Genomic DNA, 18,518 nt, shown 5'->3' with positions numbered 1-18,518 from the left:
AAGGTTCACGTTTTGCATTTGGCTATTATGTTCCCAATATAGTCCTCTTCTCCCTACATCCCTTATACCTTCAGGCTATGAATCTCTTGAGTAATCAAGATCAGTATGTCCAACATACTGGATTCTTTTGTTTCCTCACAATTAGGTCCAGATCAAACATTTCCATCAAGAACACAGTATGTGTATCTTCCATCATCAGGATGTGTCAGGATGCCCAGTACTGATGATTCCAGTCTGGGCTACTAGGTTAAGCTGGTGACCACCAGATTGTGCCATGATAAAGTCTCACTTTTTTCCTTTTGTAATTAATAAGTGACAGCAGTGTGATTCTTTGAGACTGCATGAATAACCTCCATTTCACCCAGTGGTCTTCGCATCCACTGATGATCCATACCTGAATCACTTATATTGGGGGTTGCAGATACTCTTATCTCTCTCACTTTTTATTTTTAGTATCATTATAGACTCATGGATTGTTATAGTATATTCACTGTGTTTATAATCCATTACTGTCATGAATTTTGCTGCTCATATTTATCCAAATTTGACCAGGAAGAGCTCCTTCAAATGGTTCTTGGGTTCTTTTAACATGACTCCATTAGTCTTTAAGCAGTCTCTTATTTTATGTGAAATTATGTTCTTAATTCAATGTGTACTTAACCTATCCCAAGTCTGGAATGAGCTATTTCTCTTATGGAACCCTATTCCTTTAAGAGGGTAGTAGTATTTGGACAGTAGGGTATATGAGTGCTCATTCTACTGGGATGTCGTTGTTTTTAGACCTTTTCAATGGACACAACTGAGAAATATGTATATTTGTGTATATATGTTTATTATATATACATATTTTTAAAATTTTAAATTATGAATTTAGACTATTTTTCCAATTCACAACCAACATAGAAAGGTTCTTTCTCAACCTTTCTTATTCCATATTTGAATCTTATGTCCTGCTGTGAAAGCTCTGGTTTCCAACAAAACCAATAATCTTCTCTAATTTTTAAGTACACCTTATAAAGGGTGGATATACTTCCCAGTTTTGTTCTTTCTCATAATGTATCACAATTAGACAATCTATCACATTTTTCATATAACAGGTATATAATATTATCCTAGCTAGGTTTTCATTGACAAAGTTGGGTGGGTGAAGAGGTGAAGGATGAATGATGAGAGTGGTGGGACTCTAAGAAAGGCAAGAACAAAGCATTAATGAATGGAATATTTTTCTAACTTGTCTTTAAATCTTTTTTTTTTTTATAGGTTATTAAAAACAACTTGAATCCTGTTTGGAGGCCTTTTAAAATCTCTCTTAACTCCCTGTGCTATGGAGATATGGATAAAACTATTAAGGTAATTTGAAATTATACATATATTATATATATACACACACTCACTGCTTTTATAAATTAATTCATTAGATAGTATTTAAAGAAAGAAATGTTTGAATTTTATTTACGTTATGAATAATAAAATAGAAATGTTTCTGGTAAGTAGTCAGTTTGAAGGAGCAGACATTTTTTTTTTTTAATGTTTTCACTTATAGCCATTTATCAAAATAGATACATTATTTTTAAGACACTTTTATACTAGAGTCACTTCTTTACATAAGATTCCAGATAGAACCCTTTTCTTATGTTCAGAAGTCAGCAAACTGAGGTGAGTTTTTTGTTTATTTGGTTTTTTTGTTTGTTTGTTTTTGTTTTGATAATTAGTATGGTGAAAGCAGGAAAGGTGATGGCCTGGAACAAGCAAAGGACTTAGAGTCAAACCGTAGTCCAAGACTTGACTTAGGCCCTTAACCAGCTAAGGGATCTTGGGCAGATTATCTAACTTCTTTACTTATATAGTAGAGAAAATAATGTCTCCATAACAAAATAACGTAAGGATTAAATTAATGAAAGTGAAAAGTTTTATAAACTCTTTTTTTTTTTTTTTTTTTATATAAACTCTTAAACACAGTAGAGGTGCTGTTATTATTGAAAACTACTTCATTTCTTAGATCCATAAATTTTGTCCTCAGTTTGCAGAGAACTTTAAAAATCAATGAGTGTGATTTGTGTGGTATTTCAAATAGCAGTGAATGTCTAGCTACAAAGTAAATAATAGAAAAGTAGCTTTACAAATTACTTTTTACTGTTATATTAAATCTAGAACTTTTGCTTTTCACATTAAAAATAGTAAGTTGAAGCTTCATTAGATCTGAGAAGCAAGAAAGGCTGGGGAAAAAAGATGCCTAAACCATAACTATTTGATTGATTGTAATAATATGTTAACAATGAAACAATGGTTTTTTAAACTTTTTTTTTTATGCACAGTGGCATGCTTACAGGGCTATTTTGTTATAGTAAGTAAATTGATTTTCTGAGCTTTCTCTGATGAATGTCTTCCAATTCTTAAAAGTTTCTCCATTTGTTTTAACTATATACAACTTGGTTTGCCACACCATCACTGTCTTTATTTCTTTAGTTCTATATTTCTTTGCAATATCAGAAAGTCGTACATCAGTGATTCTCTTGGTGTTTGGAAATTGGTTAGAGTTGTAGTAAAGAGTTATAGAGCAGAGAATAGAGTCAGAATCATCAGTTTCTTTGCTGCAGTATGAACGTGCCAGTGTTATCACTCTAGCATGTATTATTATTTTCATAAAATCGTGCAAATAAGAAAAATAATCATGCATGCCTAAACGGGGAATGCCTTAGTGAATGTAGTATTGTGTGATGTGTGCATTCTTTTACATGTATACATATGCACATATGTATATATGCATACATTTCAGTTTCACAAACACTGCTGATGGTGTTGTTTAAAACGGCCAATATTACTAGTTTTTAAATTCTTGAGAAGAGAAATTAAATGACACAAATCATTACATCATTTACCTCAAGCTGTATCTGAACATATGCCAGCATTATAAATGTCACATTTTCCTTTAGCATCAAACATTTGCCTTTAATGAGGCAACTGTGAACTTTTCTTATATATTTATTGTAGTGAGTTATTGGGAATTACATTTTAAAAATGTTTTTACACTCCCTGAAGTTTCGGACAGTCTAAACATGAATAGTTTTAGCTCCTCCATAAGCTTTGTTTAAATAAAATCTTGGCCTTATCAAAGCTTGATCTTGTTGTCTTAGGTATAAATTGGAGTTTCCTGAGTGCAAGTCTAAAATGTAACATTCTGTTTTCCATAATAAAAAAAAAAGACTCTTAAAAATGAAATTATTAAAATATTAAGATTGTTTTGACTTTTTCTTAATTTTAGTTCCTCTAGAAAAAATTATTAAGTTCATTAATTTTCTTTTCTGTCAGATAAAGGGCTTTTGGTTTAAAAATTGAGTGTCGGATATGTAGGGCAAGAGTTAGCGGGTCAGAATTGGTCAGTGACTGAAGTGCTGGGAACAAATAAAAACCCTTACTGTTGCTCAAAATTGCAGTTCTAGACCTTGTTTGTTTTTATTTATTGATTGATTTTTAGTCTTCCTGAATAATAATGAAAATATAAGGGGTGAAAGACTTCCTGTTATGATAAACACTCATTTCACTTCTTAGAGAACTGAGAAGAAAATAAATCACTTTGCTAGGTGAATATATATAAATCCTGAGCATTTTAGCTTGGTGATTAATATAACTTTGTAAAGGATTATAGCAGGATGGAAGATTGGCATAGGGTAGATGCAAATTGCTTCTCAGTTACAGGCTTTTATTTTAAATCATAGGCTCTAGAAGGATTCAAAAGTTTCCTTGGTACAGATTTACTTAGTTGGTTACCACACAAGATATGTCATCTTCTAAAACTATTTAATTCTTCTCCTACCTGACAAGCCTCAGTAGACAGTGTGTGCAATGCATGCAATAAATGTTTGCAGAAAGAAATGTATGAAATTACAAAGCACTATAAAAACATCGGTTATTTATGATCACAGTGAACACCTCTGTTTGCTAAGAGTTCACACCACCTTATTTTCTCATTGCAATGAATATTCAGGTATTCTTGTGAATATTTACTCTTTGGCTACATCTGTCAACCTGGTGCAAAACTACATGGAAATCAAATACCCTCAGCTCTCTTCTGTCTGCTTCAAGAAAGAGCGAGCCTTTAATGAGAGCCATAGCCAAGATTCCTGTCTTACATGGAAATAAAATAGTTATGACCCAGTATAGATACTTCCTCAGTGGATTAAAAACAGTTTTCCTGGAATTTTCCTTTTCATTGTGAGAGTTGTGATCCTCAGCATAATGCAAATCTGACTTCATCATATCTAACTCCTAATAGAAGCCTAACCTCACCAAATTGCAACTAATGAAATACGTTTTCCATAGTTACTAATCATCTAGAATTTAATTATACAATTTTTAGCTGCCTAGGATACTGACTTCCTTTCTTCTTCCAGATAGATAGTGGCTTTTAGCCATTGTAAAATGATAACAAGGTAAAAAGCAGATGAGAAAGAAGGTCTAATTCCATTTTGATTTTATCAGCACTTGTAAAGGCATGTACAGGGACTGGAAACTGCTTAATGTGGAATTTGAACAGTATTTGTGTTTTTCATCTGCCTGTGATGTGTCCTAGAACCCCATTCCAAGAATAGCGAGTGTTTGAAAGTGTTTCAGTATTGTTCCTCTAGGAAGTTAGTTCCTACTTCTCCAAGTAGGACTGTATGTTAAACATTTTCACTAATTTTAATGAAAAGTACACTTCTTGGTAAGTCCCATTTATTGCAGCCAATACTTTTTAACAAAATTATATTGATTTTTATATATTTTTATTATACTTACTTCTAGGTAGAGTGTTATGATTATGACAATGATGGGTCCCATGATCTCATTGGAACATTTCAAACCACCATGACAAAACTGAAAGAAGCCTCCAGAAATTCACCTGTAAGTTGCATCCTTGTCATTTGCATATACCTTATAGTTTGGCCCTGTAGTTATTCATTTTTTTCTCTTGGCATAGAAAATAGTTTTCCATGCTTTTACTCTATATTATGTAATGCTCTGAAATCTGTGGTTTATTTGTTTAGTAGTTGGATGATCCAAAATTCTTACTTGGGATGAGCTTTCATTTATGTTTAGAGGTTTGGTTTCCTTTGTCTTCAGACAATTTATATGGTTTGATTGAAAATCCTTTGTTTTAAAGATCTTGGCATTTCATTGGTCACAATAATTAATATCTACACTAGACAAATACCTGGACTTGAATTGGGTTCATTTATTCTTCTTTTGGACATTTTACAAATTGGCTTTTACATTCTGCCTGTGGCTTTCCTCTCTGACTTGTCCTCGCCCAAGGGAAGGATAAAAGCATAGTTACGCTATTTCAAATTATGTAATATTAAGCTGCCATCTAATGGTACTAATTTTGTTAGGATCATTTGTCTACCTTAATTACGTTCAGTTTATTAGTTATCATCCCCACACATTTCTAAGATTATTTCTTGAAACTTTTCTGTCTGTAAGGCAAAGCGCCTAAAAACTATTCCAGAGTGTTGTTTCCCTCTTATTTACGTTTCTAGTTTGAATAAGATAAGTTGTTAATTCTCTTTATAGCTTACTTAGAATAATATGAAATGTTTATTACCTGCTTAGAGACCTGAATAATGCTCCTGTATACAGCATTTGCTTCTGAAAATCTAAACATGAGGTTTAAAAGGTAAGAGATTATGGTCAGGTGGGAAGGTCTTTTTTATGAAGTCATGTAAGTGAGGTGACCCAAAAGAGGATACTGATAGTTTTAGATCAAAACTTAAATACTAAATGAATAAATAAACCTTATTAGCTGTTTGATTTAAATAATTGGGAGAAATGAGTTTTGAACAAACGTAGTGGGACTAGAATTTTCAGTAGGTCATGTAGAGATCTCTAGTCCTGTCCCTACACCCTGGTCACAAAGCCCAGATACTAGAAATAACAGAAGTGCTTGTGTGAAGTAAGGAAGGCTTTCAAATCACACTCAGTGGTTTAAATGCAGAGATTGAATTGGGTTAACAGTTTGAATTAAAACAACAGCAAAATTCAGCTGTAAATATTCTATTTAAAGATTTTTTTTTATTTTTAAAGGCAGAAATAATGGAAAATAATGAGAATCTGAACATTTAAAATAAAGCAAGCTACCTAAAAGAACTAAATATGAAGAGTCACTTGGATTGTTGTTTCACTGGTTTCAGTTTGTTGTTATTTTCCAGAACCAGTCAGTGACCTGTTTTTAGAAGATAATGAACCAACAGCTAACTGTATAATACTTTATGGGGCATATAAAGTTCTCCTAAGTCCAGCTAACTTGATCTTTCCCTCCCGCATGACAGAATGAAGCTTTTAATATTGCTGTAGTGACAAGGTTTACCCACTCTTGTTCTTCAAAGGCAGGACTTTGTCTTATCAACTCTGTGTTCTCTGTGCCTAGAACAGTGCCTGCCACTTGGGTAGACACTGTAAAAATGTGAATAAATGAGGTGAAGTAATACAGCTTTTTACCAATAACAATTCTGTTTAGGGCATTTCTGCATCTCTAATATTCAATAATTAATATGTATGATAAAGGCTGAGACTCTGGCAAGATCCTGAACTATCAAGGAATTTTTTTAACATCATTTTGTTTTGTATCATTGTATCAAAAGTATTTTTAAATGTTTGATTCTTCGAAAATTAGTAATGCCTCTGTCCAAAGTATATAAGTTGCTTTCTGTTAACCAGAAGAGGTGACTTATCCAGTATTCATTGAGTATCTCTTATTATTAGGCAAGGCAGTGAGAATTTGAAGGTATAACTTGGAAGTGATTATACCCTAGCTATGGAAAAAAAATTAATGAAATGAAATAATTGACAACAATACCAAGTATGTAACTAAATTTTATGTGGTTGTAGAAGTTTAATGAGATAGATGGAGATCAGAGAAGACTAGAACAGGAGTTGATGTTATAGAGGAAGATGACTTTAGCCAACCCTTACAGAGGGATAAGTGGATAGGAGGTAGAAAGGAAGATGATCTGTTTGGGGGAAGAAACTATACTGAGCAGATGTAAGATACTAGATCTACTTCTATACATATTCCCAGTGGAAAGAGATGATCTTTGCTGCATATTTTACCATAGAGTTGGGCTTCATATATTTCTGTCTTCTGATGGTTGGTTTTTTTCTTTTCTAAGCAGTGTATTTTTATACTTTGTGTGGGTAACAGCTAGAAGTAATGTTTTATTTCCTTTATTATAAAGAAAAAAGGTTATTACTTGGAGCATTTGTAAGGAAATGATCTACAGAGGCAAAATTTATACTTAGGAACTATTTTAAAAGGTACACAATTTTAGAAGTGCTTTTTGGAAATATCACTGATAAATATTTCATATATATGACATAGTATGCAGTTGTTTCAGAGTTGTGTTTTGTAACAGACCTACATCAGTAGGTGGTTTGATTCCAAGAGAAAAAAGTCATTCATTTAAATTTACATTGGCATTTCTTATATCACTAGTAATAATGAACATTTTTGTCTTTTCTTCCTACAGGTTGAATTTGAATGCATAAATGAAAAAAAGAGGCAAAAGAAGAAAAGCTACAAGAATTCAGGTGTTATCAGTGTGAAACAGTGTGAGGTCAGTTTCTCTTGACCACTTCCAGTGTAATGAGATCACATTTCGAGTTCTTCTAAATGAACAGTTTGTTTGGACAGTTGAAAATTACATGAGCAACTGGGCACCTTTAGGCAAAAGAAGAGAACAGGAAATAGTAGAGAAATCTTCCAAGTAACTTTGCTTCCAAGGTTTGACAACTTTTTAGCAAAGGACAAAGAATATCAAAGTTTTTCATTATCTTAGGAAATATAAGGCACCATTGGCATTTTTCCATCACATTAGTGGAAATGGCTTGACTTAGTGCATCTATCCTGGTCATTATTTCAAGATGAGATGTTATGAGTGAAGGGAAAAAAATCCAAGAGATTTCTTATAAACAAGTGGGAGCTTTTGTTTTTGTTTTTAATCTTGCTTATTATACTTATTAAAGCTCTCAACATATTAGACTCATTACTAGTTTCTTAAAACTTACAGTAAGTGTATTTCATCTTTGGCCATTAATATTCTAATCTTCACATTGCTATAATTATCTTGAAGTAAAATCTTACAGATTCATGACATGTAGGGGCAGGGTGCCTTAAATTCAAATGCAGGGGTGTTTTCCATATGTTTGTATCATATGCTGTTCAGTTTATAGATGGTTAAAAATATATGCCAGAGAGCTCTTTGCTTTTCTTATATAGTAGGAGAGTTTTAATTTTAAGTTTACTATTTGTTTTTAGATTACAGTGGAATGTACATTCCTTGACTATATCATGGGAGGATGTCAACTGAATTTTACTGTGAGTAACACACTGAATTTTTCAAAATAGGGCTGTAACATGTGATTTTTTTTTTCCCTCCATTTTGCAGTGTTCTTTCTTTCACTGCCAAATTGACTTTGTGATGAAATTTATACAATCTGTTGTGTATGGTCTCCTCAGAGAGTTTGTCTAGATTCACCCTGAAGCTTTTGGCCTTGTTAAATATTTTCTCCTGCAAGAAAGCAGATATGTACAAATCAGTGAGTATCCTGCAGTAATTTAAATAATAAAAAGCAGTAATCAAACAAACATACAAAAAAAACAAGCCCTATGCCTAAAGCCATGGATGTAATAATCCATGATTTAAGACATCTAGAAAAATAGGGGTAGCAGATTGCTTCATGCTGCAGCTTTAATTGTTTGTCTCTGGAAATACCCATAGGCTCAGGCATTTGTTAGGAAATGGCAGTAGCAGGCTCTGGGATGAATGTTTCTGTCTCAAAATTCAATGTTTGTGTTTTCCTGGACATCAAGCAAGGGTGTCTTTGCCTTCATCTCAGTAAGGGCTGCAATTGTTATTTGGCAGGTGGGAGTGGACTTCACTGGCTCCAATGGTGATCCAAGGTCTCCCGACTCCCTTCATTACATCAGCCCCAATGGTGTTAATGAGTATTTGACTGCAATCTGGTCTGTGGGACTGGTCATTCAAGATTATGATGCGTGAGTATGACTCCAACACATAACTCCCCAGAAAGGGCAGTTTCTGTATCGTCTGGTGGTTCTCTGATGTAGTTGATGGGATAAGGGTGCTGGGGAGGAATAGCTTTCTCCCTAAAATTTCTCTTGTCTTATCTTTTCTATTTTTCCCTTTGTGACAGTCTTAGTTAGTGTTTACCTTTGACCTCTAATCTCTGGCTGTGATTAGTTATAATGTATTATATATAGCTTGCTTCTTTAACAGCTGACTGAAGCTGGCAAGGCTTTTGTTTCTTTGATCTGGTTTCCTTGGGGTTTACTCATTTGGGATAAGTTATCTGTGTAATTGAAGTCCGGAAGACACATTTTGTAAACACTCATAGATGCTATTTCTTAACATGTCTATTTCCTTGGCAGTCATTGTCAAATTATTTTCTTAATGGTGATTTTCAACAAGTGTTGAAGGATAACTTGACATAATTGCTATAAAATATTTTGAATAGATTCTCAATGGATAGATTTTGACTAGATTTAAATAGGTCCTCTTGAAGGTTTAGTAAACAACAGGAAAAAAATCCACATTATTAATTTTTTGTTCTCAATCTGTTAGGGCACAGTAAAAATTTTCACTTGTTTTTGCCTATTATTTTATGATAAAAGCCCTTACATATTTGATGGAGCTTTTCATTAATTTGTTATCACATTTAAAGAGATGAAATTTTCAGGCAAATGCAAACAAGTCTAAAGCAGGGGTAGCAGTTTCAGTATCAGCCTAATAGAATTTAAGACAAAATTCATTAAATATAATTTAAAAATTACTTTATAGGCTACTTTGTTATATAATCCAAAATGAAAATTTAACGGTGGACATGTTTAGTAACAGACTGTCAAAATATTTCAATTGAAAATAGCTAGAAATATAATAAAAATTTCAAAGTAACACAGTTGTAATGGGACTTAGATAAAAAGTAGAAAATTTACAGGGTTACTTTCTCAGACTGCTTCCTGGAAGGTAAAACAAAAGGTTAACTAAAAAAAGTTTACCACATGGAAATTAAAAAAACTCTTAAGTAGTTCTTAGATCAAAGAGGAAATCAAAGTGTAATAACAGACTCTCTAGAAGTAAAGGGTAATGAGGCGACTGTACATGGTCCTGTCTTTATAGAGGAAAATTTCTGGCTTTATGTGTTTTATTTTTAAACAAGAATTGAATATAAAATGAACTAGCTTTTCAACAAAATAAAATTAAAGAATAGGAAGAAAAATATAGATATAGCAATAGTAGGAGATTCCATATACATGTTAGCTATTATGTGTCAGAGAAAATTTTAAATCCTTTCTATATGATATTCATCAAATCCTCATACTTAGTTGTGAGATAAGTACAGTTATCATCTTCATTTTACAGGTGAGAAAACTGAGGCATAGGTGATAAAGTAACTTGTCCAGGGTCACTCAGCTGGTAACTGGCAGAGACAGGACTGAACCTGGGCTGTCTGGTTCCAGAGACAGGCCCTCACAACTCTGCTGTGCTGTGCTTCCTCCAAACACACAAAATAATGCCTTGGAAAGTCACCAAATTAATAAATTAAATGAAGAGATGATTCTTTGCAAGTTCAGCAAAGCTTAGGCAAACCTTTGGCAACACTGCCCCCCCCAAGAAAAAGAGAAAACATGTAGAATATTAGTTATGAGACAGAGATTATAAGCATAAATTCAGAAAAAAATTAAAAATGATGTTAATGTTCTGTAAAAGCTTATGCTATTTCATTGAAAAATCTAGGTTAAAGGATGATTTTTTTTAGAAAGCTGTAAATTACCAAATTTGACTCAAAGAAGCAGAGAACCTGTATAGACCAGGAACCGTGGAAGGAATGGAGTGGCTGGTCAAAGAGCCTCTCCTCACGAAGGCACCGGCCAAGACAACCTTCATACATAAATTCTACCAAACCTATGAGGAATGAATTCAAACCTGAGAGAATCAAGTGAAAAATATTAGAAAGTGTGAAAGTTTAAAAGGTGGTCAGATACAACATAAAATAAAAAATCAACAATTTTTCACTAACCAGCAAAAACCAAATGAAGAAATTATAGTGGATAAAAGATCACAATTCATAATGCAATAAAAAATGAGAATGAATTTAGTAAAAGGTCTAGGATCTTTAGTGAGGAAGAACTACAGAATTGTACTGAGGGACAAAGAAGGAAACTTGTTTAAATGGAAAGATATACCACGATTCTAGATAGGCAGATGTCACAATGATGTAAAATATAACATTTCTCCCTATATTAGTCAGTTTTAATCAGAATTGCAGTGGAACCCTGACAAAATGATTCTTAAAATTTTCTAGAGGGTAAAATGAATCAGAATAGTCAAGAAGTTTTTCAGGGAAAAAGAATGAAGGGGAATTTGTTCTAGCAGGTACTAAAACTTATTTTAAAGCTATATATATATAATTTAATTTAATTTAATTTTTTAGTGGTTTATAACATTATATAAGTTTCATATATACAGTATCATATATTAATTGAGTATGGAACTAGTACATGACCAGTAAAAACAAGTAAGCAGTCTTGAAATAGACCCAAAAGTGTATGTGAATTTAGTGTATGATAGAGATGGCATTTTGGGGGAAAGGGGTTGTAACAGCTGTCAAACTGGACAGGAACTGGATTTGGATCCCTGACTCATGCCTGTGTATGTTAGGATACTATTCTGTATAGACTATAGACAAAATTGCTGAAATGGCTACCCCAGAACAAAGTGGTTTTGACAAAATAGAGGTTTATGTCTCTTTCATGTTGCATCTCTAGAGGTAAGTAGTTCAGGACTGAGAGGGCAGTTCTGCCGCTTATAGCTTCCACCCTGGGTCCGAGGCAGCTGCTGTGATTCTCATGCTCTCTAGCCAGTGGGAAGAGGACCAAGGAACTGAGAATGCATGTGCTTTCCCTTTTAGAGTGTGATTGAGAAGTGGCTGACAAATCCCTCTACTCACATCTCCGGCCACCTAACCACTGCCAGCCCAGAGAAGCTAGAGTACAGCTAGTGTGGTTGCCAGTAGCCCAGGGGATCCATAATTAAAAAGGAAGAGAATGAATACTGGTGTAGAGTAGCAGTTTCTGCTTCATATCCTACTCCAGATGAATTTCAAGCTTAACATCAAAAACAAAGCTTGGAAGTTCTAGGATAAAATATATGTGAATTGTTTATAATCTTGCAGTGAGGACAGCCTTTAAGCAAGACAGAGAAGGCAAAAATCATGAAAGAATTTTTATGTGTTCACATTTATTAATATTAATAACTAAAAAAGGGAAGATATTTTAAACAAATTTAAAGACAGACTATTGACCGGGAAAAATATTGTGACATATAAGATATAGGTTCTATCCTCAATGCAAAAAGAACCATTAAGAATTAATATAAAAAAGAATATCCCTAGTAGAAAAATTAGTGTAATCATTACAATGTTTTATAATGGCAAGACATAGGATGTCTATCAGTTGGGGGAGAATATCTATACAGTGGAATACTTAACAGCCATTCACATGATGTTATATATTCTGGTCCATAATTGTCTCTAAACGCTTGGGCCAAATATTCATACACTTTGCTGCAGAAATGTGAGAGTTTTACAATGTTTGGCATTTGTACCATGTTTCTGTGGCCAAATGTATGAATATTCATATTAAGCGACATAAATAAAGGCTATAAATAACTTCATGTCAGTTGAGGTCAGGTTTTGCTGCCAAATGAGTGTTTTTGTAAACAAATGAAAAAACTTGTGCTTTTTAAAACTTTATGGATTTATTTATATATTTATTTAGTTAAATGATAAACAGTGTATAAAGAGTATGTTATAAAATATTAATATAAAGTCCATTTTAATAAGTATAGAGAGAGAGAAATTTTTCTCATTCAATGCACAGAAAAATATTTAGAATGAGAGTTGCCAAATATTAACATTGGTTCTAATCTTTGTTTTATTTTTATATTTTTCTAAGATTTCAAATTTTTAGAAAATAAGCTCATATTGGTTTTGTTATGAATAAAGATAAAAATGACCTTTTGCTTTTTTCAAATTTTCTTTTCAGTGATAAGATGTTTCCAGCTTTTGGTTTTGGAGCTCAGATCCCACCTCAGTGGCAGGTAAGAAGAACTCTCATTGCGAAGCTTTGCCTCCTAGCAAAGCAAAACAAGCCTCATCAGTCCTTCTTTCATCTTTTGACAGGTTTCTCATGAATTTCCAATAAACTTTAATCCATCCAATCCCAACTGTAATGGTAAGTTAAAAATAAACATGAATTTTTAAACTGAAAAAAGTTACTCAGATTTCCTCTCTGGGTTTCTTTTTGTGACATATTGAATTTTCTATCATGTAAAGTAGTAGAATTTTATACCAAGTTGGTGGTTAGTATGGTAATGATGATAATGCAAATCACTATGATGATGATGAAGATTGCAGGCTAAATTCTTCTACCTTAAGAGTTTTACTAGAACAAAAGATTCTCAATCTTGAGGGTAGATCCATAAGAATATGCATATTATTTTCACATATAAGTTGATTTTAAAATAAACCTTCAATGGAAACAGGTCATTCAGTATACAGATGCTTTTCTCAGATTAGCAGTTAACTCTCTTTAAAGAAAAAGTGTCTAGCATCAAATTACTTGTTACACAGGGTTCTGTAAGGAGATGGGGTGGGCTAAAGAAACACAGAACTAAGCTCCAAGAGTGGCTTTCCTTTGTGTGGAAAACAGGGACAGGCATTTCTTTCATTTCACTTTTCTGTTTATCCCTCAAATATTCCAGTGCCTCTTCCTTTTTGCCACATTGAGCAATCAACCTAAAATGCCAAATCTCCCACAAAATTATGTAAGACTGAACAGTTTGGAGGAGGAAAAGAGGTAGGGACATAAAATTGTAGACAATAAGCTAATTTTCTGCAAAGGGTCCTTTTAACAACTATAAAACAGGGGAGAGTGTTCTTTCCTTCCCTTCCTAAATAATATTCATAAAGTAGAAGAGCATGACCATTTTGTTGGGAGTAGTTTGCATTAGGATTTTTCTGAAACTCTTTTCTTGTACTAATTCAGTGTTCTTTAATGCACTTTCAGTGGCTGGTTGTGACCTTTTGTATCCCTAGGCATATGAAACTGGGAATATTTTTCTTTTCAAGAAATGTGCTTCATGCTTATGATGAAATTGGAACAATTTTTGGAATTTGTTGTAATTAGATTTTATTTATTGCAAGAAAATATGGATAACATACCATGGGATAATTCATTTTAGAAGTTCATTTACTCTGTGAGTAACATGAGCCCATCTTTGGGCTGCCACCCAAAGCTGCCACAGCTTTTCTGCTTTTGGTTTAGTCTGGAAAAAATAATCAATTTGATGTTAGACAGAGGAAATACTACACAGAAAAAATACAGCCTTATTTTAAGACAAGGAAGTTTAATCCCCTTTTCCTAATTAATCATCGACCTTAGCTGCCCAGAAAGAACATGTCTAACTTGTTCCTTTGATGCAGTGGAAAGATTTTAGCATAATTTAGTTTTAGTTGAGGAATGGAAGGCAATTGATGTTTATGAAGAAATTTAATTAACAGTTTTGTATATCTTCAGATTGAAAAGCAAGCTAGATGATAGAAATGGAAGAAAATATTACTATTGCTGTGGTTATGAGTTCAATTTTTCTATAGCATATATCATTACAGTAAGATCCTGCTGCTGGCCTATGTTAATATTATTTTTGTAACTACTGGACCGACTAACCTCTAGTTCCAGCCTCACCTTATGCATGTAAAATCACCTCTACATATGAATTAGTTACAGTCTCAAAGGTTGTTCATAAGACCACTTATTCCTAAACTCAAAGTGCCTAAGAGGAGTTTATTGGCAAGTGGAGAGACTTGGTCTTGTGAAGCTTTTAAACCAAGTATATGCTTTTCCTCCTTATTGATCTATGTCCTGCTGGACATTTGGTAAGCAAGAGACCTGTTTTGGTTTACATTAAAAGTCTTTTAAGATTTTCTTGTTAATCTTAGCAAAGCACTGTTGGGAATTTCTAGGATTTCTAGTCTCTTACCTACATCCCAGACACTCTGTTGTGTATTAGGGGCAGATTCATCAGCAGTGCTTTAATCAGGAATGCCATTCAACTTTTGATAAGTTGTGATATTGTAATCAACAGTCTCTAAATCTCAGTAACTTGTAATGACAATAATTTATTTCTTGCTCACTTTGCAAATCACTTGATGCTTGGCTAGACTGCTGCGCTGCTCTGTTTCTACTCATTCTGGGTCTCAGGCTGTCTGGGATATGCTGTTCCCATGGCAGAGGGAAAAAGCAAGAGAGCTGGCAAAAACAGGCCGTGATTTTTAAAACATCTGCTTAGACATGGATGTCATATCCATTCATATGCACTGGACAAAGCTAGTCAAATGGGCCTGCCCAGTCTTCCATTACATAATACCCGGCAGGCCTAAGGTGCACCCCATAAATAAATGCTTTAGTGTTTCTGCAGCAAAATGTGATAAATAACCTGGAAGTGAATATTTGCAATTAATATAGTCTACTGTACCATGCTTAACCTTATATGATATTTTTGTAGAACCTCTGGTCATATATGCAAAAGTTTTTCCATTTTATCATTTACTTTTTCTTACCTTGTCATCAGTTGTATGCTGCAGCATCTTTTGTATGGTTCTTTTTCCATCAGAGTCTTATACCCAAAACATATCAAAATTAAGCAATATAACAACCCTACTTTAGACTAATGAATAATTTGGCTGAGGTGAAAACAAATGCCTTCTACTGGGGGAGAGTAAAGTTTATAGGGTTTTTTTGTGATAGAGCATAGCTATGGAGTTTTGTAATACTATATACCTTAGAGAACTCCTGAATATAGAACTTTTGACTGTTTAAAGCACTGTATGTTGGTATATAAATTAGCCAGTATGGTGAATAGTAAACAATTAAATTGTGCTTGAGAATTTTTAATCCTGCTTTTTTTGTCTAGGAATTCAAGGCATTATAGAGGCATATCGGACCTGCCTTCCTCAGATAAAACTCTATGGACCAACTAATTTTTCTCCAATCATAAATCATGTGGCCAGGTTTGCTGCTGCAGCGACACAACAACAGACCGCTTCTGTAAGTGCCCTGTCGCCAGGGGGCAGGGAGAATGTGGATTGGTTGTTGTTCCCAGAGCCATTTTTCTGTTTATTTGGTCTGCTGAGATACAAAGACAGGGCATGAAGCAATGATATGTCATCCTTGGTTTGGGAGTAACATCTGTTATTAAATTAGTGATCATTAAGAACAAGATAACAGCAAAACAACCTGTATACCTATAAGTTTTTTCTCTGTCTTTTGAAATAATTTTCTCAGGTAGGTTCTCAAAAAAATTTTGTTTGAAGTAGCCTTAGCAAGTTTAGGCTTCAGGAGACCTACCACTTCAGTAGCTGTTGCAAAATTACTTACCATACTAAAGGAGTTTGAATTAGAGAGTCATTACCTGTTGGACCTTGGATACCAAACCCCACTCAGCTTCAGTATCCTCAGAAATAAGGGATAAGTACCTCAGGCAGTTGTTGAAAGAGTGAGAGAAGATAATTCATATAAAGTGCACAGTGCCTGAGTCAGAGCAAACACTCAGCACATGATAGCTACTATTATAAATCTTATTTCCATTTTAGACTTAAATGGCCCAGATGATGGAGTACAACTTTATGTAACATTTTACCACTCTCTAAAATGATTTATCAGAGATGATGGGATTGAGAGAAAGATTTCCCCACCTTGAACCATATCCATTTTTAAAAAAGTATGTTTTAGTTTGATGAACGATTCTACTTCCTCCGTATTTGATCTTTTAAGAACGGAGTTGCCACTTGCTCCCTTGATAGGTACTTTGACATATTCAGTACTTGAGTTAAATCAAAATGTTTCAGTGCTAACTGAAAGTTTAATCTCTGACATGTAGGTGTCTTGCTTCTGTGTATTTATGCCAGCCCTCTTTTGTGGTCTGTTGCACTTTTAATGAAACTACAGTTTTTGTATCAGTTAATTTCCTTGTCATCAGAGAATCTTAGAATATTTCATATAGATGGTATCCTGGGTAGAGACTGACAAGGAAAATGAGCAAGAAAGAGACTAAATGACTCATCAGGCTGGAGATGTCATTAACCATTGCTTTTTTTTTTTTAACATCTTTATTGGAGTATAATTGCTTTACAGTGTTGTGTTAGTTTCTGCTGTATAACAAAATGAATCAGCTATATGCATACGTATATCCTCATATCCCCTCCCTCTTGCACCTCCCTCCCACCCTCCTTATCCCACCCCTCTAGGTGGTGACAAAGCACTGAGCTGATCTCCCTGTGCCATGCAGCTGCTTCCCACTAGCTATCTATTTTACATTTGGTAGTGTATATATGTCAGTGCTATTCTCTCACTTCGTCCCAGCTTACCCTTTCCCCTCCCCGTGTCCTCAAGTCCATTCTCTACATCTGTGTCTTTATTCCTGTCTTTCCCCTAGGTTCATCAGAACCATTTTTTTTTTTTTTTTTAGTTTCCATATGTATGTGTTAGCACATGGTATTTGTTAGAGTCTAACCATTGCCTTTATTGTTGGGGAGCTTGGCTGGCTCAGCGGACATAATTGTCTTTCTTGGCAGCAATATTTTGTGCTCTTAATCATTACTGATGGCGTGATCACAGACCTTGATGAGACCAGACAAGCTATCGTTAACGCTGCCAAGCTGCCTATGTCCATCATCATTGTCGGAGTTGGAGGTGCTGACTTTGGTGCCATGGAGTTTCTGGATGGCGATGGCGGAAGTCTCCGCTCCCCGTCGGGCGAGGTAGCCATCAGGGATATTGTCCAGTTTGTGCCTTTCAGACAGTTCCAGAACGTGAGTACCACTCCTCCCTACTCTTCATGCACTCTAAGGTGTTTGAACACAGACCTTTGCCGGTCCATAACCAGGCAGCTGAGTAGGTGTCTGAGGTTAGAGTGTGTGAATTTTCCATTTTAAGAGCCTTGATTAAATTTGGCAGGTTTTTTTCAGGTTGTATACTTTTGTGCCTCTTGCAGTCCATGTGATAAATTGTTTAAAAAGATGTTGTTGTGAATGTTTTAGGATATATTTTATCTTTACCTGTGTAATAACAGAAAAACTCTATGCAAGTATATGATGAATTTACCAAACTAGAAGTTGATTTGATGAAAATTGTAAGCAGTAAACTGTTTTACCCAGTTTAATGGTAACATCTTGTAAAACTATAGGTCCAGAATCCTAACCAGGATACTGACTTTGATACAGTCAAGGTCCATTATAGCAGGCTCCCTCATGTAGCCCCTTTATAACCACACCCACTTCCTTCCCACCTTCATTCCCTCCTTAACCCCTGGCAACCACTAATCTTTTCTCCATTTCTATATGTTTGTCATTTCAACAATGTTATATAAATGGAATCATACAGTATATAACCTTGACACTGGCTT

The 18,518-nt window shown here is 34.3% G+C and overlaps 1 protein-coding gene across 2 annotated transcripts in view; it reads left to right on the top strand.

Moving 5' to 3' along the window:
* Nucleotides 1-18,518, top strand: part of CPNE3 (copine 3) — a 50,242-nt gene that overhangs the window by 27,516 nt on the left and 4,208 nt on the right. For both annotated transcript variants that reach the window (XM_059902206.1, XM_059902205.1), the window contains exons 8-16: nt 1,261-1,350; nt 4,783-4,881; nt 7,503-7,589; nt 8,291-8,350; nt 8,898-9,031; nt 13,100-13,154; nt 13,237-13,288; nt 16,029-16,162; nt 17,689-17,925. In XM_059902206.1, the coding sequence (XP_059758189.1) occupies nt 1,261-1,350; nt 4,783-4,881; nt 7,503-7,589; nt 8,291-8,350; nt 8,898-9,031; nt 13,100-13,154; nt 13,237-13,288; nt 16,029-16,162; nt 17,689-17,925 (948 nt within the window). The remainder of the gene's footprint in view (nt 1-1,260; nt 1,351-4,782; nt 4,882-7,502; nt 7,590-8,290; nt 8,351-8,897; nt 9,032-13,099; nt 13,155-13,236; nt 13,289-16,028; nt 16,163-17,688; nt 17,926-18,518) is intronic.

Source organism: Balaenoptera ricei, chromosome 17 (assembly GCF_028023285.1).
Source record: "Balaenoptera ricei isolate mBalRic1 chromosome 17, mBalRic1.hap2, whole genome shotgun sequence".
NCBI classification, from domain to species: Eukaryota; Metazoa; Chordata; class Mammalia; order Artiodactyla; family Balaenopteridae; genus Balaenoptera; species Balaenoptera ricei.
This window is presented reverse-complemented; position numbering and strand designations above follow the sequence as displayed.